Below are 23,157 nucleotides of genomic sequence, written 5' to 3'. Positions count from 1 at the left end.
AGACAGTCTCACCATTTTTCTCAGGCTGGTCTTGAACTCCTGCACTCAAGCAATCCTCCCATCTCAGCCTCCCAGAGTGCTGGGATTACAGGTATGAGCCACCACACCTGGCCAAAACCTTCTTTCTGATAGTTCCCCTCAGCCTGACCTCAGACTGGCAGGTTAGAACCCAGCTCAGGGTACAGTCCCTATGTCTGGCCCTACAACCCCCATTTCCTTTTCTCCCAACCCATTCAACCCTGACCTTGGAGTCCTTCCTCCCTTTCTCAACCCATGCAAGCATGATCCATCTCCAAGCTCACACACCTCCCCCTCCCGGCAGCCTAGTCCATCCCCAACCAAGTTTCTGCATTTACCTTTGTATTCTGTGGCCAGGTCCAGTGAGGCAGGCTCTGTGGCTCTGTCCATGGCAGCATTAGTGTTGTCCAGGGCTGGGTCTGTGGATCTGCTTGGCATTAGCAGGCATGTAGCAACGTCTGATATGGTTAGGTTATTAACACTGCCCAGTGTGGTCTTCCCAGTGGCTGGGTCTGGGGTTACTGGCACAACTGAACCCACAGCTGTGCCCATCCTGCTTGTGTCCAAAGCAAGAGAATTCTTAGCCGTGCCCAGCTTGGCTCTGTTCACTCTGGCCAAAGCCATGGCTGTTTCCAACCTACTGGTGCCCACTGTAGCTGTGATTGTGTCCGGCTTGACTGGGTCTGATGTTGCTGAATCCATGGCTATACCCTCTGTGGTCATATCTGGTTTGGCTGTGCTTCTTGTAGCCATGGCTTTGCCCAGCTTGTCTGGTTCTGAGGCTATCAAATCCATGACCATCCCTGGCTTGGTTGTCCCAACTGTAGTCAGATTCATGGCTGTGCCTGGCTTGATTGTGCCTGCTGTAGCCAAGTTCACGGTTTTGCCTGACTTGACTGTCCCTACCGAAGACAAGTCTCTGGCTGTGCCCAGCTTGATATCCAGAGCAGGGAACTCTGTGCCTGTGTCCAGTTGGGATGTGTTTGGTGTGGCTAAATTGATAGCCAAGCTAGGTCTGTTGGTGGCCATTGTGGCTAAATGTCTGGCTGCGTCTGTCCTTGTGTCCATTGCAGTCAAATTCACAGCCGTGTTGGCCCTTTGGAGACGCCCCCGGGGTCTGGGGATCCCCCTGGCCCGGGGCTTGCCTTTTCCTGGAGAAGCTCTGGTAGGCATGTGGTCAGTCACTGAGACAAGGTGCCCCTGGCCCAACGAGCCTGGCTCTGCAAGGACTGGTGCACTCTGGGCTAACCGGGATTGGAAAGGTAAGGCTAGGTAGGAACTCACCAGGGGCTTCTCTGTGGCAAGCATCCTGTTGGATTTGGTCAGACCTGGGTTCCCTGGGCCCTCAGAGTGGACCCTGCCCCCTGGCACTAGGGTCACAGGTGGCGAGCCTGGCGAGGACACCCTCCCTCCTTCATGGGGAGCAGCCTTCTTTCCTGGGGTAGGCAACTCTTCCCAGTGAGAAAGTGGGCGATCCAGGGACCGTGCCTGGCTGTTCTGACGGAGAGTCAAGGAGATGGAGCTGAGCTTCCTGGGTACAAGGCTGCTGGTGGGCAGGGGGCTCAAGGAAGCCCCCAGAGCGATGCCCGTCTCCTGTGGGGGCACACTCCGGGTCCTGGCTCCAAGGCCCAGCCGGCTGGAGGTCTGTGGGATATGGCTTTGGGGGAAGGTATCCAGATGGATGGTCTTCCTGAGGATGGGGGTGAGGGGGGACCCTCCTCCAGGGAGTCTCGAGGGGCAGATAGGGCGCCCCAGCACATGGCTATGGGAGAAGGAGGTTCCCGGGCCTGGAGCTCCATGCGACTGCATCTCTGGAGGAGCAGGAGCAAAGTCGTGGTCCATCCAGGTCGTTTGTCTTTCCCTGAGGCAATCAACAGAGAGAAGAGGCCAGGCAGGGGTGAGGAGCTCAGGCCTGGAGGTCTCAGCTCTCCCCTTCCTGACCAGCAGCTAAGCATGCCGGGTCTGAAGGGGCCTGGTTCTGGGGACTGTCCAGTCCTTAGTGGAGGATGCATGTAACTTCCTCCTGTCCTCCTACGGCTCCTACCTGCTGCAGACCGATCTGTACCTCATACCTACCCCACCCCGGCCAGCCACCACACAGTGGGGTGGGCACGTCCAGTGAGCAGTCTGCCTCCAGCAAGGGGAATCTCAGGCTGGGCTTACGTCTCCCTTTGCCTGGGCCTGAGTGTGGCCCCTGTCTCTGTGGACAGCTCTATGGAGGTCACATACATGTTCAGGGACTCCAGAGGAGGGCAGTGCTTACTGGAGACGTCTCCCTTTCTCTTCCAGAAAGAACCAAAGGGCTGTGGGTTCCCACCCACAGCAGCCAACATAGGAGCTCAGGTGTCCAGGTGGCAGGATGAGAGAGGACCAATTTGGCTTAGAGCCCCAGAACCAAGAAAGAGCCCTGAGCTGGCCTAGTGCTGGAGTCAGAAACAGAGCCAGCCCTGGAGAAGGTGAGGTTGGGAAATGGAGAGGCAGTGAGTGTTCACAGAAGGAGCTTATCTGGTGAACAAGCCATGGTCCCTGCCCTTGAAGAGGCTGCCATGCCCAGGGATGCCAGGCAAGGAAGTAGGCAGGGCTCCACCAAGCTAAGCATTAGGGGTAGAAAGGCGGGAGGCTAGACCTGAGCTGGGGCTATTCCTACAGAAGGCCCAAAGGTGAGAAAGTGTGGCATCTTTCTGAAAATCCAACATGGGGCTCCTAGGCTGTATGTAGCAGGGAGGGGAGAGCCAAGGCTGCAGGTGAGCTGGGGTCCAGGCCAGGCTACAGCAAAGCTTAGGCCAGGGAATGTGACCCATTCCGATCTGTAGGTGGGAACGGCCACTCGGGCAGTGTGACAGAGGGATCAGATGGGAACAGAATTGAAGCCAGGATCCCATGAGGACATAGTTGAAACTCTCTGCTCCGTGGGCTGTGGAAGGGGCAGGGCTAGGGCTGGGGCTGGAGGAGGCTGCACTGCACAGGGGTAGAAGTGGCGGGACTGCCCAGGGTAGGGAGTGGGCACAAAGGGGTGTCGAGGATGAAGCTCAGGACTCTGGCTGTGGTCTTAGTAGATGGGCCACTCCCTGCTACTCTGGACTCCAAGTAACTCACCCTCTGGAAAAAAGTTGGTTTGGTTGCTTTTAACACAGCAGGCTGGGACCTGCAGCTGGGGGACAAGGCCAGGGCTGGTGGGAGGAGTCAGTTCCAGAGGGCTCATGGGGAGGGGAGTGATCATGTAGCCAGGTCCTTGAGGTCTGCAGCAGGGACGGGGAAGGCAGGACACCGGACAGGGAAGGCATCACCCCTCACAATGGTGCCCCCAGCCCCTCATCCCTCTCCAGCCATATATTTGTATCCAAGACTGTCCTGGCCTCCAACCCTTTCCCACCTGGCCTATCGCTGCAGCCCTGAACTTCTGCCCCCTCCTGCACAACCACATACACCTGGGCACACACATTTACCCTGCACTTAGCCACAAACAGCTCCCCTCAGTGTGCACACCCACACACAGAGCAGGCCAGAGGACAGGGTGTCCGAGGGCATCACCCGACTCCCCATCCCCTCACTGCACTCCCATCTTCCATGGATTGCTTGGTCCTTCCCCACCCCACCCCCACCACCCTCCCACCCCCACAAACCCCCACACCCTTCCACCCCCCTACACACCTACCTTGATCAGAGGACAAGAAGGATCCAGTGTGTCTGGGAAGATAAGGCACACACAGGCCCCTCACCTCCCCTGCACCCAGAGTCTGGCCATGGTGGCCAGCTTAGGGGCCTCATCCCTCTGGTCCCCTCCTCAGCTCCTGCTCAGCCTCCAGGCCACAGTCCCCAGGCACAGGGCCCAGCCCTCTGCTCACTGTCCCACCAGCTACATCCCCGGAGACCGTGCTGGGCTGGGCTCTGGTGCAGGGAGGGGCTGGCTTCCTAGGAGTGGGCGGCTGTGAATGGCTGCTCTGAGCCTCTGGAATCCTGAAGAGCCATGGGAGGCTGGTAACGGCCAGGCTGGCACTCACGGCCACCTGCAGGGAGGTTCCCTGCAGCCTGCCCTCCCCAAATCTGCTCTGTCTCCCACAGACTCTGATGCCTGGGGAGTCTGCAGTAAAAACAGGGGTACTCCAAATATGGCTGCACTCTGGTAGTCCCAGCGCGAGTCTCCCTCTGGCTCTGCCTCTGTGCCCTTCATGCCCTGTTCAGCTCTGCAACCCTCAGACCATCTTGCCCACTCACCTGGTCTTTCCTCAAGGGAGCTGGAGTTCCTGGAGGCTAGAGCTCCTTCCACAACTATTCCCTGAGCCCCAGCTTGCTCCAGCTGGACCCTGTACCCAGACCCTAAGGGTGTGAAGAGGACCCCGCCCTAGGCCTGCCCCTGAGGGGACCACAAAGCCACCCAGCCTGGCTCTGGCAATGCAGACTCCCAGCAGCCCCTGGCCCTGGGGCTGGGATGGGAGCCCTCTTCTGTGTTCCCACAGCCCTTGGCTGCCTCTGTCATAGCAGTGGTGATAATAACAATGGTGCTGATAACAGCTACTATTTCCTGAGCACTTGCTCTGTGCCCGGCACCATGCCAGGGCTGGGCGGAGCTCACAGTCTGCTAGGAAGATAGGTATGTAAACAGATCCTATAGTACTATCCTGTACAGTGATGGCAGATGTCCTCCGAGCACTCACCCTGAGTCAGGAACTACGCTAAGCATTCTCCTGGCATCTCCTTTAATCTCCGCCTCATCACCTGCTTTTTACCGAGGAGGACATTGCAGCCCACACAACACTGTGTTGTCTGGTCTGCTCTCCTGTGTGTCTCTCTCTTTAGCGAGTGAGCTTCTGGAGCTGTGCTGGGCAATACAACTTTCAGTGATCATGGAAATGTTCTATGTCTGTGCTGTCCAGTACAGTAGCCACTAGCCACAGATGGCTACCGATCACTTAAAATGTGGCTACAGCGACCAAGGAACTGGATTTTTTAGTTTATTTTAATTTGTGGCTACCATATTAGCTCAGCTCTGTTTCATTTGTTGTTGCTGTTGTTGTTATTAGTTTTTTCGAACAGGGTTTCACTCTGTCGCCCAGGCTGGAAGACAGTGGCGCCATCATGGCTCACTGCAGCCTCTTGGGCACAAGTGATCCTCCCACTTCTGCCTCCAGAGTAGCTGGGACCACAGGCATGCACCACCATGCCCAGCTAAGTTTTTATTTTTTGTAGAGATGGGGATCTCCCTATGTTGCTCAGGCTGGTCTCAAACTTCTGAGCTCAAGCAATACTCCTACCTCCACCTCCCAAAGTGCTGGGATTACAGTCATGAGCCACCATGCCTGGGTGGAAAGCTCAGTTATGAAGGTCCTGGATCTTCTTCTCTGGGCCCCAGGGTCTGGCAAAAATTGGCTTCAGTAAGTTTCTTTTTCTTGAGAGTCTCACTCTGTCACCCAGGCTGGACTGCAGTGGCGGGATCTCAGCTCACTGCAACTCCGCCTCCCGGGTTCAAGCCTCAGGATTCTCCTGCCTCAGCCTCCCAAGTAGCTGGGATTACAGGTGTGTGCCACCACGCCTGGCTAATTTTTGTATTTTTAGTAGAGACGGGGGTTTCACCATGTTGGCCAGGCTGGTCTCAAACTTCTGACCTCAAGTAATGCATCTGCCTCAGCCTCCCAAAGTGCTGAGATTACATGCATGAGCCACTGTGCCCAACCGGTAAATTTCTTTAGAAAGAAATAATGAATGAATGAATGATTGAATGGTGATTGTGTGGGCCTAGCACCCATCCCTCTTCTTTTTTTTTTTTTTTTTTTTTTTGAGATGGAGTCTCACTCTGTCACCCAGGCTGGAGTGCAGTGACGCCATCTCGACTCACTGCAAGCTCCGCCTCTCGGGTTCACACCATCACACCATTCTCCTGCCTCAGCCTCCCGAGTAGCTGGGACTACAAGCGCCCGCCACCACGTCCACCTAAATTTTTTGCATTTTTAGTAGAGATGGGGTTTCGCAGTGTTAGCCAGGATGGTCTTGATCTCCTGTCCTTGTGATCCGCCTGCCTCGGCCTCCCAAAGTGCTGGGATTACAGGCATGAGCCACCGTGCCCAGCCCCTATCCCTCTTCTTATCCTTTCTCTCCCCTTACAGCTTTAGGTTCTCAAACTTGGCTGGGCTCTGGTTACCAGGGCAACGTGCTGGGATCCCAGTGGATGGGGGAGGGCAGCTATCTGGCGCTTCCATGCTTTGAGGCCCTGAGAACTGGCCTGACTTAAGGAAGAACAGAGGGTGCTGGGAAGGAGAGGGCACAGCTCTGCCTGGACGGATTGGAGCAAGGGAGACTTTCCTGGGCCCAGCCCCATTGGATTACATGATCTCTGTGAGATAAGCAGCCTTGGGCTGAAATCAGGGGCCCTGGGTTCTCTCCCCACTTTGGCCAACGATTCACCAGGCAACGTCTATCAGATTAACTTGTGCTTCTGGGACTCAGTTGCCTTTTAAAATAGGGATCAGATGCCCTCATGTGGTCGGTCTCTTCTACTTCAAGATCTACAATTCCTCCATCTTGCTCCCTGCCAGGCTGTTAGGGCCTTGAGAGCAAGGCCTGAGTCATGTTCATCTCCGCATTCTCCTGCCCATCTGCCCTGCTTAGAGGCTTAGAGGACACTGCCTGCCCAGTAATTACAGGCCAAGTTTCAGCTGCCCTCTAGGGGCCCAAAGTGACAATGGCCCTCTCCTATCTACACATATGGTGCTTTCCCATCAAAGGAAAGATCCATAGGCCTGGAAGTGGCCTCAGAGGACAGAGGCCTCCACTCAACCACAAAACCATTGTGGTGGCCTCCCAGACAAGTGTCATAGGCTCTGGAGTCCTTCAAGCCTGGGTTTGTTACAACTATGTGATTTTCAAACAAGTCAATCCCCCCGTCTCATCTGTAAAATGGAGATTATATCAGTCAGAATGAGTTAAATTATGCTGCAGTAACAACCATTCCCAAATCCCAGTGGCTGATAACAACATACTGATTTTTTTTTTTTTTTTAAGACAGGGTCTCACTCTGTTGCCCAAGCTGGAGCGCAGTGGCACTATCACAGCTCACTGTAGCCTCGACCTACCCAGGCTCAGGTGATCCTCCCACCTCAGCCTCCTGAGTAGCTGGGACTACAGGCATGTGCCACCATGCCCAGCTAATTTTTCTTCTTCTTCTTTTTTTTTTTTTTTTGAGATGGAGTTTTGCTCTTATTGCCCAGGCTGGAGTGCAATGGCATGATCTCAGCTCACTGCAAACTCTGCCTCCCAGTTTCAAGCAATTCTCCTGCCTTAGCCTCCTAAGTAGCTGGGATTACAGGTGTGTGCCACCACACGCAACTAATTTTGTATTTTTAGTAGAGGCAGCGTTTCACCATGTTGATTAGGCTGGTCTCAAACTTCTGACCTCAAGTGATCCACTCTTCTCAGCCTCCCAAAGTGCTGGGATTACAGGCATGAGCTGCGTCCAGCCTAATTTTTCTAATTTTTGTAGAGACAGGGTTTTGCCATGTTGCCCAGGCTGGTCTAAAACCCCTGGCCTCAAGCGATCCTCCTATTTCAGCCTCCCAAAGTACTGGGATTATAGGCCTGAGCCACCACACCTGGCCGCAATGATACATTGATTTCTCATCCATGTCTCATGTCCACAGTAATTTGGGTCCACTAAGGCTCTGCTCTGTGCCCTCTTCCCTCTGGGACCCAGGCTGCCTTCTAGTGCAGTGCTAGTCATGTGGCAGAGGGAAGGAGGGAGTGACAAATTGTGGACTAGCCATTAGTCCATTAGCCATTAGGCCTGTACTCACTTCTAATTACAACTAATTGGCCAGAACTAGTCTTATGGCCCCACCCATCACAAGGAGGCAGGGAAGTTTAATCCTACCGTGTGCTGATAGCTGGAGAGTCAGAAACCTTTGGTGAACAGCAGTGAGGACCCACTTGCATGGTTGCCATAAGAATGCAATGGGGGGCCGGGCGCGGTGGCTCAAGCCTATAATCCCAGCACTTTGGGAGGCCTAGGCGGACGGATCACGAGGTCAGGAGTTCAAGACAAGCCTGGCCAACATGGTGAAACCCTGTCTCTACTAAAAATACAAAAAATTTAGCTGGGCGTGGTGACGCGTGCCTGTAATCCCAGCTACTTTGGGAGGCTGAGGCAGGAGAATCGTTCGAACCCGGGAGGCAAAGGTTGCAGTGAGCCGAGATCACACCATTGCACTCCAGCTGGGCAACAAGAGCGAAACTCTGTCTCACAAAAAAAAAAAAAAAAAAAAAAAAAGCAACGGGGGCCAGGCGCGGTAGCTCACACCCGTAATCCCAGGACTTTGGGAGGCTGAGGCAGGCAGATCACCTGAGGTCAGGAGTTCAAGATCAGCCTAGCCAACATGGCAAAACCCCATCTCAACTAAAAATACAAAAATTAGCTGGGCCTGGTGGCGGGCGCCTATGATCGCAGCTACTTGGGAGGCTGAGGCAGGAGAATCACTTGAACCGAAGGAGTAGAGGTTGCAATGAGCTGAGATCACACCACTTCACTCCAGTCTGGGCGAAAGAGCAAAACTCTGCCTCAAAACAAACAAACAAAAAAATGCAATGGGCAATTGCTAGTCCATGAGCTCAGTCCATGTTAGCCATTCAAATTGTTGCCTTGGCACTCTGATTTCCTTTTTTATGTATCTTCCATGATTTCCTCTGACTTTCTCATCAGTTCCAGCTGTTTACAGCTGCAGAAATAGAGGGAAATGGACCTGCCAAGGTTCACACAGTGAATCAGTAGCTGGACACCTAGGTCTCCAGGCTCCAAATACTGAGCCCATCATACCTTATGAGGGAGGGAGAAGAAAGCTCTGCCTGCCGGGGGTTCTCTGTAAGGGTGGTTGACTGAGACTGTGATAGTCTTTTGAGGGAGCCTGCAGCCTTTGCCCTTCTCCCAAAGCTGGTCTCTCAGCCTTCCCAAGCCCTTCCTGCTCAGCCAGTGTGAAGAACTGAGGGGGCGGAACAATGAGGAGCCTGTGCCACCCTCCAGGGCTGGAATCCGAACATTGCAGCCATTCTTACTCAGGGACCCTGTACATTCCCGCCTCCTGTCCTCCTGTTCTGGGCTGAACCGTGACACACCTGCCCTTCCCCATCCTGACAGCTCTCAGATGATGGGAAAGCTCCCAGGACTCTGCAAAACCTCTCAAAGCATTTTAAAAACCTGCGCACAGCTTGACGCCCAGGAAACCTCCAAGCCTTTCTGAAATCTTGGTCTCTAAGCAAACAGGCAACTCCTGGCAGGACTTCCAAAGAAACTAGCCCCATTCTTGCAACAAGCAAGCTTTTAAGGAGGCCTGACCAGGGCCAGTAAGGCTGCAAGCCAAGATGAGAAGATGTGGTCACTGCTCCCCACTGACGTGAACAAAATCGCAACACAAGATGAGCATTGTAATGGGGAAAGCTGCTGGGGGAGCCAGGGAAGGCTTCCTCGAGTAGGTGGTAATAGGAAGGTCATCGGGTTCTCAGTCTGGGTCTAAGCCTTCCTTGAAAAGCCACTTTCTGGTTGCTTAATCCGCCTGCCCTCCTGCCACTGGCTCACTTGCATTCTGTGTTTTGGCCACACCACTCACAGTCCTCAAAAAGGACTAGGTTCTCTCCAGAGTCCATGGCTTAACACTTGCAGCCTTCTTTCCCTTTGCAGGGAAAACTCTTATTCCACCTCCAGAACCCAGATTAATAGTCATATCCTCCGGGAAGCCTTCCTTGACAACCCCCTTCCCCAAAAACTAGGCACTTCTTCGGTTCCGTTTTCAGTTCTGCACACATACTTCTCTTGCTGCAGGTACAGTTTTATAATTTGTCTGTTGGCCAGGCACAATGTAATCCCACCACTTTGGGAGGCCAAGGTGGGCGGATCACTTGAGGTCAGGAGTTCGAGACCAGCCTGACCAACATGACAAAACCCAGTCTCTACTAAAAATACAAAAATTACCCTGGCATGGTGACGCGCACCTGTAGTCCCAGACACTTGGGAGGCTGAGGCAGGAGGATCGCTTGAACCTGGGAGGCAGAGGTTGCAGTGAGCTGAGATCACACCACTGCACTCCAGCCTGGGCAACAGAGTAACACTCCCTCTCAAAAAATACTACTAATAATAATAATAGTTTGTCTGTTTATACCTCTGTAACCTCCAGTTTGTGAGCTCTTCTGATGCAGGGACATCCTCTTTTCCATTACATTCTTGGTGCCAGGCCTAGGTATGTGACATGCGTCTGTAGAGTTCAAGAGGATAGCTATGGGCCGGGCGCAGTGGCTCATGCCTGTAATCTCAGCACTTTGGGAGGCCGAGGCGGGCAGATCACGAGGTCAGGGGTTCAAGACCAGCCTGGCCAACATGGTGAAACCCCCATCTCCACTAAAAATACAAAATTAGCTGGGCATGGTGGCGCGTGCCCATAATCCCAGCTATTTGGGAGGCTGAGGCAGGAGAATCGCTTGAACCCAGGAGGCAGAGGTTGCAGTGAGCCAAGACTGTGCCACTGCACTCCAGCCTGGCGACAGAGCAAGACTCCATCTCAAAAAAAAAAAGAGGATAGCTATGTGATACATGGCGTTTATACAGTGCTTTCTTCCCCACTATCTCTGACATTTGCCATCACCCGGTGAGGGAGGTAGGGCAGGAGTGATATGAAAATGAACAGGGCTTGGATGGGCACAGTGGCTCATGCCTGTAATCCCAGCACTTTAGGAAGCTGAGGTGGGCAGATCACGAGGTCAAGAGATCGAGACCATCCTGGCCAACATGGTGAAACCCTCTCTCTACTAAAAATGCAAAAATTAGCTGGGTGTGGTGGTGCGTAGTCCCAGCTACTCGAGAGGCTGAGGCAGGAAAATTGCTCCAACCTGGGAGGCGGAGGTTGCAGTGAGCCAAGATCGCACCACTGCACTCCAGCCTGGCGACAGAGCGAGACTCTGTCTCAAAAAAAAAAAAAAAAAAAAAGGAAAAGAAAAAAAAAAAGAAGAAATGAACAGGGCTATACGGAGAACCTGACAGGAGCTGAGCACAATGCCAGACACTGGCAGGGGACATTTTTTTGAGCTTTAATCATCTGTGATTCTCAGTGCCTGACACAAAAATGTTTGGTTGTGTTTCTGAGAGCTCAGGAAACTTGCCCAAGGATGTGCAATTTAAATCAATGGTTTTATAGGATTTACTATTATCAGGTCTTGACCTCGAATCGCTCCTAGTCCAGTCCTCTGGCATCCCCTCGCAGATGGAAAAAACATCCTGCCTCCACGGGCAATGGCCTGTTTCTGTAGGCTCTGCCATCTGGGTCAAACCTTCCCTCCCCTCCACTGTGTTGCTTTTACTATACCATCTGAGGCATTTCTTTTTCATATTTAGAACCAGAAAAAGGTCAGGTGCCATGGCTCACTCCTGGAATCCCAGCAGTTTGGGAGGCCAAGGCGGACGGACCACTTGAGGTCACGAATTCAAGACCAGCCTGACTAACATGGTGAAACACCATCTCTACTAAAAATACAAAATTAGCTGAGCATGGTGGCGCATGCCTGTAATCCCAGCTACTGGCAGGAGAATCACTTGAATCTGGGAGGTGGAGGTTGCAGTGAGCCAAGCCTGGGCAACAAGAGCGAAACTCTGTCTCAAAAAAAAAAAAAAAAAAAAAAAAAAACAGAAAAAAATTGTCTTTCATGAAGAGTGAATCTCTCCCTTCTATCACATAACAATAAAAAGATGGGCCAGGTGTGGTGGCTCACGCCTGTAATCCCAACACTTTGGGAGGTGGGAGGATTGCTTGAGCCCAGGAGTTCAAGACTAGCCTGGGCAACATAGCAAGACCCCATTTCTAAAAAAGGAAAAAAAAAAAAAGCCGGGCGCAGTGGCTCACGCCTGTAATCCCAGCACTTTGGGAGGCTGAGGCTGGTGGATTGCCTGAGGTCAGGCGTTCGAGACCAGCCCGACCAACATAGAGAAACCCCGTCTCTACTAAAAATACAAAATTAGCTGGGCGTGGTGGTGCATGCCTGTAATCCCAGCTACTTGGGAGGCTGAGGCAGGAGAATTGCTTGAACCCGGGAGGCGGAGGTTGCAGTGAGCACCATTGCATTCCAGCCTGGGCAACAAGAGCAAAAACTCTGTCTCAAAAATAAATAAATAAATAAAATAAATAAATAAAGCCCTCTTTGTGTTTCTCCTTTCCCTCTGGCTGCCAGGAGGCTTAGAGACAAGTAATAATAACAGCATTACAGTAGCAGTCAGAATTAAAATATTTCCTCCTTACACCCATGTTATGTGGCTCCTTCAACTGAAACCTTCTTGAATCTTTTAGGGGAAGAACAGGTGTAAATAAACATTTATGCAATGAGCCCAGGGGAGAAGTCTGGGAAAGGATCCAGGTTGAAGAGCAGAGGGCTTGGATGAATCTCTCAGCCTTCCTTTGATGGCAGCCTAGGGTGAGAAATCTTGCTACAGCCGTTGAATGGAGGCGGCCCTCCCGAGAGGAGGACTGGCCACCTTGAGGCCTCCGGCAGGGTCACAGTCAGCACCCTTCCTGCCCAGGCTGTGAAGCTCGTGACCATGAACACATTTACACTTCAGACTCTATATGGCTAGAATTTTTATTTTTAAGGAGGAGTCAGAAAAAGATTCTAGTGTGAAATCTCCTGACTGGTGAATGTTGGCAACTAATTTGCATTTTTTCAAAACACTATGTGGGACAAATCAAACTTGGCTGCAGGCCAGATCATGCCTGGAGGCCCTCCCTCGCTCAGCCAGTCAAGCCTAATCTACCTCCAAAAGAGTCTGTTGTGGTTGAGGTGGGGATGGGGGAGTTTACATCATTTTTCCTGAAACCTGCCTTTTCCTCTCCCTACATCCCAAGGGATCTGCCTTGTTCTGAGATGACCCACGCTGAACCACCCACAGGACACTGCCCCAGCCTTGGGTGACTGGCTTAACATGGACACTTGACCTAAAATGAGGCAACGAATCCCACCCCAGAGATATTTGCACTGGGGGCAGAGCAAGGGACTGGTAGCTCCAGGGGCTGGAGCTGTGAGATACAGAAATTGCCAGCAGCTGGCTGCTGTGTTTTCCATGCTGAGGGTGTGAGAGTGGTGACTAACAAGAAAAAGAATCCTAAGGGGGTCTGCATGCCTGGCTCTAGTTGTCCTAAGCCCACTACTTTCCTGTCCTAAAGGGACAGAATACCGCAGTGTCCTCATGGTATCTAGCCGTCTTGGCCAAGCTAGGACAGTCAAGTTTCTGTCCCTTGCAATGATCACTCCTAACTGGATTGGCCTGGGCCCTTTTCAGTCCTGCCTCTGACCATGGCTGGGAAAGAGTTTTCTGGATGAACAGGGGCTGCACTGAGCTTCTAATCCCAGCCTCACACCCCTAACTCTCTGAGAAACTAAGGCAGTTTGGCTGGGCGCAGTGGTTCTTATCTATAATCCCAGCACTTTGGGAGGCTGAAGTGGGTGGATCACTTGAGGTCAGGAGTTTGAGACCAGCCTGGCCAATATATTGAAACCCTGTCTGTACTAAAAATACAAAAATTAGCTGGGCGTGGTGACGGCCGCCTGTAATCCCAGCTACTCGGGAAGCTGAGGCAGGAGAATCGCTTGAAACTGGGAGGCAGAGGTTGCAGTGGGCTGAGATCGTGCCACTGTGCTCCAGCCGAAAAGAGTTGGACTCTTTTTGTTGACAGTGTAAGGCTCTGTTGTTTTGCATCTTGGTTGTGCCTGAATTTGTATTCTAACTGGTAATCTACCCCAGGAGTTCCAGTTGACATTTTTGGGGTGTTTTGTTTTGTTTTGTTTTGTTTGAGACAGAGTTTCACTCTTTTTGCCCAGGCTGGAGTACAATGGCAGGATCTTGGCTCACTGCAACCTCCACCTCCCAGATTCAAGCAATTCTCCCACTTCGGCCTCCGCAGTAGCTGGGGTTACAGGCATGTGCCACCACACCTGGCTAATTTTTGTATTTTTAGTAGAGACAAGGTTTCACCATGTTGGCCAGGCTGGTCTCAAACTCCTGACCTCAGGTGATCCGCCCACCTCAGCCTCCCAAAGTGCTGGGATTACAGGCATGAGCCACTGAGCCCAGCCCAGTTAACATTTTTGATTGTCCTAACAGGAGAGGGGGCAATTGCAACTGGCATCTACTGGGGAGAAACCAGGGTTGCTAAACATCCTACAACGGGCAGGACAACCCCCTACAACCAAGAGTGATCGAGTCCAAAATGTCAGTACTGCAGCTCTTGGGAAGCCCTGGCCTACCTTCCCTGAGATTTAGTGTTCCCATCCCTAAAATGGGGACTATGGAGCTGTCATATTTTTCATGAGGACCCAGTGAGTTGACAGACATGATCCTCATTTCAGGAAAAGACAGGGTCCTGCAGAGATCATCATGAAGTCTTTATTATTGAGAATAAATTAAGATGGAAGCCCCAGCAAAGGGGGGCGGGGTGAGGCAGGTTGCCAATCTATGTCCAAAGTGGGGCAACAGAGTCTCCACACAGGAGGAGGGTTCTAGGGTGGGCTTGGAGTCTGGCAGGGCCTGGCTCAAGGGGTCTGGGTTTGGCCCCAGAAGTGTGGCACAGGACAGGGAGGGAGGGCAGGGGCTGCTGCCTGCTGCCTCAGTCTTGGGGAGGGGGAAGGGCTAGGAAACTCCAGCAGAGGGAGGGGGTTGGGACCCACTATGGACAGTCCTCACACAGCCCACGGAGTTCACCCCGTTTCCACCACCTCCTGCCCTGCCTGGGGCCCCCACACTCTCTCTCACATATACACATCTCATCTCCCCATGCTTGCCCGCTCCCCCCAGACTCTCTCTCTCTCTCTCTCTCCTCCCCAACCCTCTCCTCTACCACGGTCTTATCCCTCTGCATACCCCCACCACACACCCTCACCAGTTCCAAGCCTGAGCTCCGCGGGGTGCGGCTGGGCTGGCCCAAGCTGACATCCCTCCAAACGAGGTTCTTAGGTTCTTTCCTTGGGTTGGCTTCGACCTGCCTAAAGCTGCAGGGCTGGTGCCATTGAGTGGAGGCAGGGGAGCTGGGGACTTCACGAAGAAATGAGGGCTCGGGAGCCTCAGGACAGGCAGCCATAGACATGCCTGAGTCCAGTGGAGGGCAGAGTGCTGCGCAGCGCAAAGGCACTGGGGCCCAGCGGAGGATGCCCCTGAGCTTGGGAGGGTGGGCTCTGGGTGAGTCGGCTTGACACGGAGAGCAAGCCCTGGGCCAGCCAGGCACCTAAGTGCCCCACCTCCACTGCCAGCGCACCTGGGGCCTCTGTCGGGAGGGCCCAGGCTGCAGAGGGATAGCGTGGAGGGCCAACAGGCCGGCCTCCCTCTGCCTTGGGGGTCTCCGGGCTGGGCGGGCGGGGCGGGCTGGGGGAGGGCGCCCGGTGCCGCCCGCCTATCCCCTTTGCAAGTCGGCTCAGACCTCCGGGCCGCCGAAGGCCAGGTTGTCGCGCACCATTAGCGTCTTGCGGAGGTCGCGGTCCACCAGGGGGCGCTGCATGCGCCACTTGTGCGCCTCCTGCAGGCCCGGCTCGAAGTAGTAGATGCAGGCGCCGAAGCCCACCAGAATGAGGACCGAGATGACCAAGTAGACCGGCACGAACCAGTCCAGGAAGTGCGGCATCGCGGCGGCCTTGGCTGCGGAGACACAGGGTGGTGAGGGCCAGCAGAGGTGCTCCCTGTCCCGCCCACCCAGAGGGAGACCTTCAGGCTTCACAGAGCCCGAGGCCCAAGCATCACTTTACAAATGGGGAGACTGAGGTCCAGGAGAGCAAGGGCGGGGAAGCGGCTGATCAAGACCACGTGGTAGGCCGGGCGCGGTGGCTCACGCCTGTAATCCCAGCACTTTGGAGGCCGAAGTGGGTGGATCACGAGGTCAGGAGATCAAGACCATCCTGGCTAACATGGTGAAACCCCGTCTCCATTAAAAATACAAAAAAAAAAAAAAAATTAGCCGGGCGTGGTGGCGCATGCCTGTAGTCCCAGCTACTCCGGAGGCTGACGCAGGAGAATGGCGTGAACCTGGGAAGCAGAGCTTGCAGTGGGCCAAGATCGTGCCACTGCACTCCAGCCTGGGTGACAGAGCGATACTCCGTCTGAGGAAAAAAAAAAAAAAAAAAAAGACCACGTGGTGACTCAGCCACCCAGGCCTCGTGGGCAAACACAGAGCTATCCCCACGCCATGGGGGCACCCAGCTCCTATTCACCCTTTAAGGAGTCTTAGGCTGGGCACAGTGGCTCACGCCTGTAATCCCAGCACTTTGGGAGGCCGAGGTGGGCAGATCACCTGAGGTCAGGAGTTCAAGACCAGCCTGGCCAATATGGTGAAACCCCATCTCTACTAAAAATACAAAAATTAGCCTGGCGTGATGGCACGCACCTGTAATCCTAGCTACTTGAGACAGGAGAATCGTTTGAACCTGGGAGGTGGAGGTTGCAGTGAGCCGAGATCGCGCCACTGTGCTCCAGCCTGGGCAACAGAGCGACTTAGCCATGAGCAGTTCTGGTTCAGTCTCTTGCCAGGATGTGTGCCCTTGGGCAAGTTGCCTAACCTCGCAGGGCCTCAGCTTCCTCCCCTATGGAAGGGGAAAGGGGCAACACCTCTACACTGGTCCTAGTGAGGATTCAGTGGGGTGACTGATCCCTGGATGGGGCCTGTGCAGGGCACTCGGTAAAGGACAGGTTGGGCGATGCCTCCTCTGGTCTCCTTGTGCCCCTGAGCCCCGGGGCCCAGCCCTGACTGCAGCTGCCATGGCTGCCAGTTGCCAGCACCTGCCCCTGAGATCAGTAGGTCTCCCAGCCACCTGCACGCCCTAGCCAAGTGTGGCCTGGTGAAAGTGTAGTGAACAAACACCCATAGAAGGAGACCTGGTTGATATCCAATGGAGTCTACACAAGTCCAGTTTCATAGTTGTAAGGACATGGCCCCTAGCACCAAAACACTTGGGCAAGATATTCAGACCTTTGGTTTCTACATCTATAAAATGGGAATGGGGCTGGACGTGGTGGCTCATGCCTGTAATCCCAGCATTTTGGGAGGCCAAAGCGAGTGGATTGCTTGAGGCCAGGACTTCGAGACCAGCCTGGGCAACATGGCAAAACCCCGTCTCTACTAAAAACTCAAAAAATTAGCTGGGCATAGTGGCACATACCTGTAATCCCAGTTACCCGGGAGGCTGAGGTGGAAGGATCACCTAAGTCTGGGAGATGGAGGCTGCAGTGAGCTGTGATCGCGCCACTGCACTCCAGCCTGGAGCAAGATCCAGTCTCAAAAAAAAAAAAAAAAAAGGGAATGGTAACAAGTACCCAGGTGATAGAGATTTTGTGTCTGCTGAATGAGTTAATTTATGTAAAATATTCAGAACCCGTGCCTGGCACATAACAAGTGCTACATAGTAAGTTTGTTCTTATTCTCTGAGCCTCAGTTTCCTTATCTGTAAAATGGGGATAGGAATAGCACCCACGTCCTAAGGGTACTTTGAATTTTTTTTTTTTTTTTTGAGACGGAGTCTTGCTCTGTCACCCAGGCTGGAATGCAGTGGTGCCATCTCGGCTCACTGCAAGCTCCGCCTCCCAGGTTCACACCATTCTCCTGCCTCAGCCTCCTGAGTAGCTGGGACTGCAGGTGACCGCCACTGCGCCTAGCTAATTTTTTGTATTTTTAGTAGAGACGGGGTTTCACCGTGTTAGCCAGGATGGTCTTGATCTCCTGACCTCGTCATCCGCCCGCCTCGGCCTCCCAAAGTGCTGGGATTACAGGCGTGAGCCACCGCACGCAGCCTGGGTACTTTGCATTTTTAACAAGACAATGCCTAAAGAGCATTTTGCGACCGGGCCAATGGCTCATGCCTATAATCCCAGCACTTTGGGAGGCCAAGGAGGATGGGTCACCTGAGGTCAGGAGTTCAAGACCAGCCTGACCAACATGGTGAAACCCTGTCTCTACTAAAAGTACAAAATTAGCCAGGTGTGGTGGCACATGCTTGTGATCCCAACTACTCGGCAGGCTGAGGCAAGAGAATTGCTTGAACCCAGGAGGTGGAGTTCCAGTGAGCCACGACTGTGCCACTGCACTCCAGCCTGGGCAACAAGAGTGAAACTCTGTCTCAAAAAAAAAAAAAATTAAAATTAAAAAGCATTTTGCACCATTCTGCCTGGCACAGAATCAGCACTTGGTCAATATCAGCTATTGTTATTTCCACTGAACGAGAGGCAGAGAAGGCAGGAAAGTGGAAGGCAGCAGGTGTAAGGTACGTCACAAACCTTATATACACCCAGACTCTTTTTTATTGTTTTTGTTTTTGAGACAGAGTCTCATTCTGTTGCCCAGGCTGGAGTGCAATGGCATGATCTCGGCTCACCGCAAGCTCCACCTTCAAGCGATTCTCCTGCCTCAGCCTCCCTTGTGAGTAGCTGGGATTACAGGCATCTGCCACCATGCTCAGGTAGTTTTTGTATTTTTTAGTAGAGACGGGGTTTTGCCATGTTGGCCAGGCTGGTCTCAAACTCCTGACCTCAAGTGATCCTAACCTCGGACTCCCAAAGTGCTGGGATTACAGGCATGAGCCACCGTGCTCGGCCCACCCAGACTCTTTAGAATGGCCCAAAGGTGCCCATCTGCTCCCTGCCAACCTCCCCCTCCTCACATGGCACACTATGTGCGGTCACATGGAACTGCCTGTCCGTCACCTACATGCGCCTGCACATTATGCAGTCCTCATCTTTGCATATGCTTTCATTTTGCATATGCATTCTTGTTCACTTGGCAAATTCCTACTCATACTTCAAAAGCCAGATCACTGTCTGGCTGTGGTGGGTCACGCCTGTAATTCCAGCATTTTGGGAGGCCAAGGCAGTGGATCACTTGAGGCCAGGACTTCAAGACCAGCCTGGCCAACATGGAGAAACCCCGTCTCTTCTAAAAGTACAAAAATTAGCCAGGGGTGGTGGCAGGCACCTGTAATCCCAGCTACTCAACAGGCTGAGGCAGGAAAATCGCTTGAGCCTGGGAGGCGGAGGTTGCAGTGAGCCGAGATGGTGCCACTGCACTCCAGCCTGGGTGACAGAGCGAGACTCCATCTCAAAAAAAAAAAAAAAAATTCAAAGTACCCTTAGGACGTGGGTGCTATTCCTATCCCCATTTTACAGATAAGGAAACTGAGGCTCAGAGAATAAGAACAAACTTACTGTGTAGCACTTGTTATGTGCCAGGCACTGGTTCTGAATATTTTACATAAATTAACTCATTCAGCAGACACAAAAGCTCTATCACCTGGGTACTTGTTACCATTCTCTATTTTTTTTTTTTTTTTTTTTGAGACTTGATCAGGAGATCAAGACCATCCTGGCTAACACGGTGAAACTCCGTCTCTACTAAAAATACAAAAAATTAGCCAGGCGTGGTGGCAGGTGCCTGTAGTCCCAGCTACTTGGGAGGCTGAGGCAGGAGAATGGCGTGAACCCCGGAGGCAGAGCTTGCAGTGAGCCGAGACGGCGCCACTGCACTCCAGCCTGGGCAACAGAGCGAGACTCCATCTCAAAAAAAAAAAAAAAAAAACAGATCACAGATCACAGATCATCTCCTCCAGGGATAGGATGATGCAGGGCCTATTGAACCCACCCCCAACCTTCCCTAGTTATAAGAAAGGTGTGACTTGAGGAGCCCACCTCTGCCTGCCCGGCAGGTAGAGCACTGTTTTGACTTCCTCCACAAACCTCACAACAGGCCTATGGGGCAAGTGTCACTATCCACATTTTACAGATGAAGAAACTGAGGTCCAGACAGGCTCACTAACTTGCCTTGGCTTACCCAACTGGAAAGTGGCAGAGCTAGACGCCAAACCCCAGCGATGCCCTGAGGCTTGCGTCCTCCAGGGGAGGGAAAGGCACCTGAGCAGGATGAAATGAGCAGATGCCCACCTTGCTTCTGGGGAGGGAAGCAGGGGGATGGATGGAAAGAACTCCAGGTAGGTCAGAGAGAAGCCCTCACTCTTTTGACCTCCGTCTCCAGACTCCAGCTCCTCTTGTCTCTCTACTCCCAGGTGGGCCTGTTAGGGGAGCTGTGGCCCCAGGGGAGGGAAAGATGCTGTTTCCTGGTCCTGCATCCATCCGGAGCCCCTCTCCTACCCCAAAGGTCCTCACTGGCTGTTCTGAGGCACCGACATTGTCTTAAAGTGCCCTATTTGTGAAGGAATAAAATGAAGAGTGCACTGATTATCCAAAGTGACTAGTGCAGCCAGGGCAGGGGAGCGTGTAGGACCCAGCACCTTTTAACCAGCTGCCTTTCTGGGGAGCTGGAGAGAGTGCAGGATTGTCTGGTGCTGCCAGGGTTGGTGAACGTAGGGAAGGAGCACCTCAGGCAGGGAGGCTGCTCCCTGTGTGACTTAACTGTGTCCAAGGTGACTCATGCCCCCTATCCAGGCCCAGCCAGGCCCCCAGTTTCCTTCCAGCTTAAACATGCGAATGGAGGGCTGGGGCAGAACAGAAGCCATTTCAGCTGCAATGCTGGGGGATGTGGAATAGAGATCAAGGTCCCCCAACCTCTCCAGCCCTGTGCACAAAATCCCAGGCATTCTGAGGCTGACTGAGGACCCCGTGGTCTCTTCCTGATTTCTCAGGGAACTGACCTAGGTGGAAAAGCAACACACTCACTGGCCTCCTGTGTTATCTTGGCCCCTTCTTCACCCTCTCTGGGCCTCAGGGTCCCCTGTGCACAGTGACAGGGTGGGGATGGGGTTACCAGATGATCTATATGGAATTTTCCAGCCTCATTTAAGCCAATGTGCTGCCTGAGACAGTGTGAGTTTGCAGAGCCCCTCTCCCTACCTCCCAAGCCATTGGCACCACTCGGTGCCCTCCGTGTGCCCAAAGACCCACCTCACGCCCTGCAGATGCCAGTTCCGGGGGCTCTGTGCTGAGCACACCGCCTCAGCCTGAGCAGCTCAGCGTCGGCCCGTGGACTCATTCGCAGCTGCTGTCCCCAGAGACACTGCCATCTGCGGCCGCCCTGGGTGCTGGAGGCAGAGATAGGGCAGGGCCAATGCAACCCACGGGAGACGAGCTTCTCACACCCGGGGGCTCTGAGTGGGCCAGGAGGGGGCAGTCCTGGACTGACTCAGCACCCTGGTATCTCTCCCTGCCCATCAGAGACCCTTCCCCCTAGCCCCCACTCTCAGGATGGCAGGAGGTGGGACCTGTCTCAGCCAATCAGCAGCCTGGCAGAGCAAGGGCTTTATCTTCCGTTGCCCTGGCAACCAGCCTTCTCTTCTGGATCCCTGGTACTGTGCACGTGGTACAGCAGATGACAGAGCGGCAGGATTGGGGGAGTGCGGGGAGGGCGAATCACCCAGCAGGCTGCAGGACCCCAAGCCTGGTGGGCCTAGAGAGGAGAGGACCGTGGCTGATAACTCTAAGGGTCTGATGGTCTGCCATTTGGGGAGCAGGGAGATACTGGGGTAACTGGCAAGCGGGTGGGGACAGAGAATCAGTGACCAGTAGAGCTCAAGGGGGTCATATGTTATACAAGGAAAAACCAAGACTGAGTCTGAGAGTTCAGACACATTGGCTCAATGTAACATTTCCTATGCACCAGACACTGTTTTCAACGCTTTGATTATATTAACTCAATTAATTCTTATTCATGGTCACACAGCAAGAAAGTAGCAGTGCCAGGGTCAGAGCCCTAGCCTGGCTTTCAGGACCCTTGCAAATGGCTCCCCCTCCCCATTCTGCCTCATCTACCCCACAGCACCCCTGGCTGGTGTACAGCCAGCACAGGCATTGAGCACTCCCATCTTCCAGCTGGCCCCAACATCACTTCCTGCAGTCCTCCCAGCTGGATTGGTGTTGAGACCCCATTTTGGGATGAGGCAGAGAGGTGATGCTGCTGGCCTTCTCCTTCTCCCAGAGCCCTCAGCTTCTCAGTGACTGAGCTGGAATTCAAAGCCAAGAGCTGACGTTGGGGGTGGGGTCCACCTTCCCAAGCATGGATCCTCCCCCTCCCCCTATGCCATAGACAAGGTATCTGCCACGTGTTGAGGGCTATTGTCTCAGGAGGGAGAGAGCAGCCCCCTAGGGCCCACAGGGCGTGGCTGGGAAGAGGCTTCCAGGAACCACCTCCCTAGGGAATCCGTTCCCAGAAACCTGGGGATGGGCAGGGGGAAAGCCTCTGGGTGAGGTGGCTTCAGGACCTAGGTCCCCCACCACAGACACCTCTGCGCCATCTAGGGGCTCTTCAGGTATGACGGGTCCTTTCCAGCATATGTGGGACTGGGGGGTGACTGTGAGTTCACAGAGGGTTTGTTTTTTTTGAGACGGAGTCTCGCTGTGTTCGCCAGGCTGGAGTGCAGTGGCACAGTCTCGGCTCACTGCAACCTCTACCTCCCGGGTTCAAGCGATTCCCCTGCCTCAGCCTTCCGAGGAGCTGGGACTACAGGTGGGCACCACCATGCCTGGCTAATTTTTTGTATTTTAGTAGAGGCGGGTTTACCATATTGGCCAGAATGGTCTCGATCTACTGACCTCATGATCTGCCCACCTCGGCCTCCCAAAGTGCTGGGATTACAGGCGTGAGCCACTGCGCCTGGCCTTTTGCTTTGTTTTTTAAGACAAGGTCTTGCTCTTTCACTCAGGCTGGAGCACAGTGGTGTGATCATGGCTCACTGCAACCTCTGCCTCCTGGGCTCAGGTGATCCTCCCACCTCAGCCTCCCGAGTAGCTTGGACCACAAATGCATGCCACTATGCCCAGCTGATTTTTGTACTTTTTGTAGAGACAAGATTTTGCCATATTGCCCAAGCCGGTCTTGAACTTCTGGCCTCAAGCTATCCTCCTGCCTCAGCCTCCCAAAGTACTGGGATTACAGGCGTGAGCCACCACCTGGCCAAAGTGCTTTTTAACATTTTGGGGTGGGAGAGCAGAGGAGTTGGGGGAAGAATCACAAAGGGGCAGGAGTAAACTTTTTGGGGTGAAGGTATGTTCAGGCTCTTAATGGTGATGGTGGCTTCTTAAGTATATACATATGTCAAACTTATCAAATTGTACCCTTGAAATAAGTGTAGTTGATTATACGTGTCCCTTATGCCTCAATAAATCTGTAAAGTATGTGATCCATGGCCTGTCGGCATTGTTTTAGCCAC

General features: G+C 53.4%; 2 protein-coding genes across 5 annotated transcripts in view; both read right to left on the bottom strand.

Annotated features, from left to right (window-relative positions):
• The window catches only part of SEPTIN3 (septin 3), a 28,761-nt gene extending 24,853 nt beyond the window's left edge, over positions 1-3,908 (bottom strand). For 2 of the 3 annotated variants that reach the window (XM_024352831.3, XM_054675573.2), the window contains exons 1-2: positions 3,674-3,908; positions 357-1,879 (exon numbers count right to left, since the gene is read on the bottom strand). In XM_024352831.3, coding sequence (XP_024208599.2) covers positions 357-1,860 — 1,504 coding nt within the window. In that variant the 5' untranslated portion in view covers positions 1,861-1,879; positions 3,674-3,908. Of the gene's footprint in view, positions 1-356; positions 1,880-3,673 lie in introns of those variants that run through there. The other variant, XM_024352832.3, reaches the window with a different exon arrangement.
• A 10,494-nt stretch (positions 3,909-14,402) lies between these two features.
• On the bottom strand, positions 14,403-21,201 carry SMIM45 (small integral membrane protein 45). Of its 2 annotated transcripts, XM_054675572.2 has the most exons (3): positions 20,897-21,168; positions 17,173-17,287; positions 14,403-15,658 (listed from the first exon to the last, which is right to left on the bottom strand). In XM_054675572.2, exon 3 carries the CDS (start codon positions 15,642-15,644, stop codon positions 15,438-15,440), a length of 207 nt encoding a protein of 68 aa, XP_054531547.1. In that variant the 5' UTR covers positions 15,645-15,658; positions 17,173-17,287; positions 20,897-21,168; the 3' UTR covers positions 14,403-15,437. The 2 variants fall into 2 exon arrangements, with proteins under 2 accessions (XP_054531547.1, XP_054531546.1); XM_054675571.2 differs by lacking the exon at positions 17,173-17,287 and having other exon boundaries at positions 20,897-21,201.
• Positions 21,202-23,157: the final 1,956 nt, after the last annotated feature.

The sequence above is a fragment of the Pan troglodytes genome, chromosome 23 (genome assembly GCF_028858775.2).
Source record: "Pan troglodytes isolate AG18354 chromosome 23, NHGRI_mPanTro3-v2.0_pri, whole genome shotgun sequence".
NCBI classification, from domain to species: Eukaryota; Metazoa; Chordata; class Mammalia; order Primates; family Hominidae; genus Pan; species Pan troglodytes.
Note: the sequence above shows the minus strand (reverse complement) of the source record. Positions and strands in the feature narration are given on the sequence as shown.

Excerpts from the sequence above, each read along its gene's own strand:
- SMIM45 (XM_054675571.2), bottom strand. The coding sequence starts at position 15,644 with ATGCCGCACTTCCTGGACTGGTTCGTGCCGGTCTACTTGGTCATCTCG.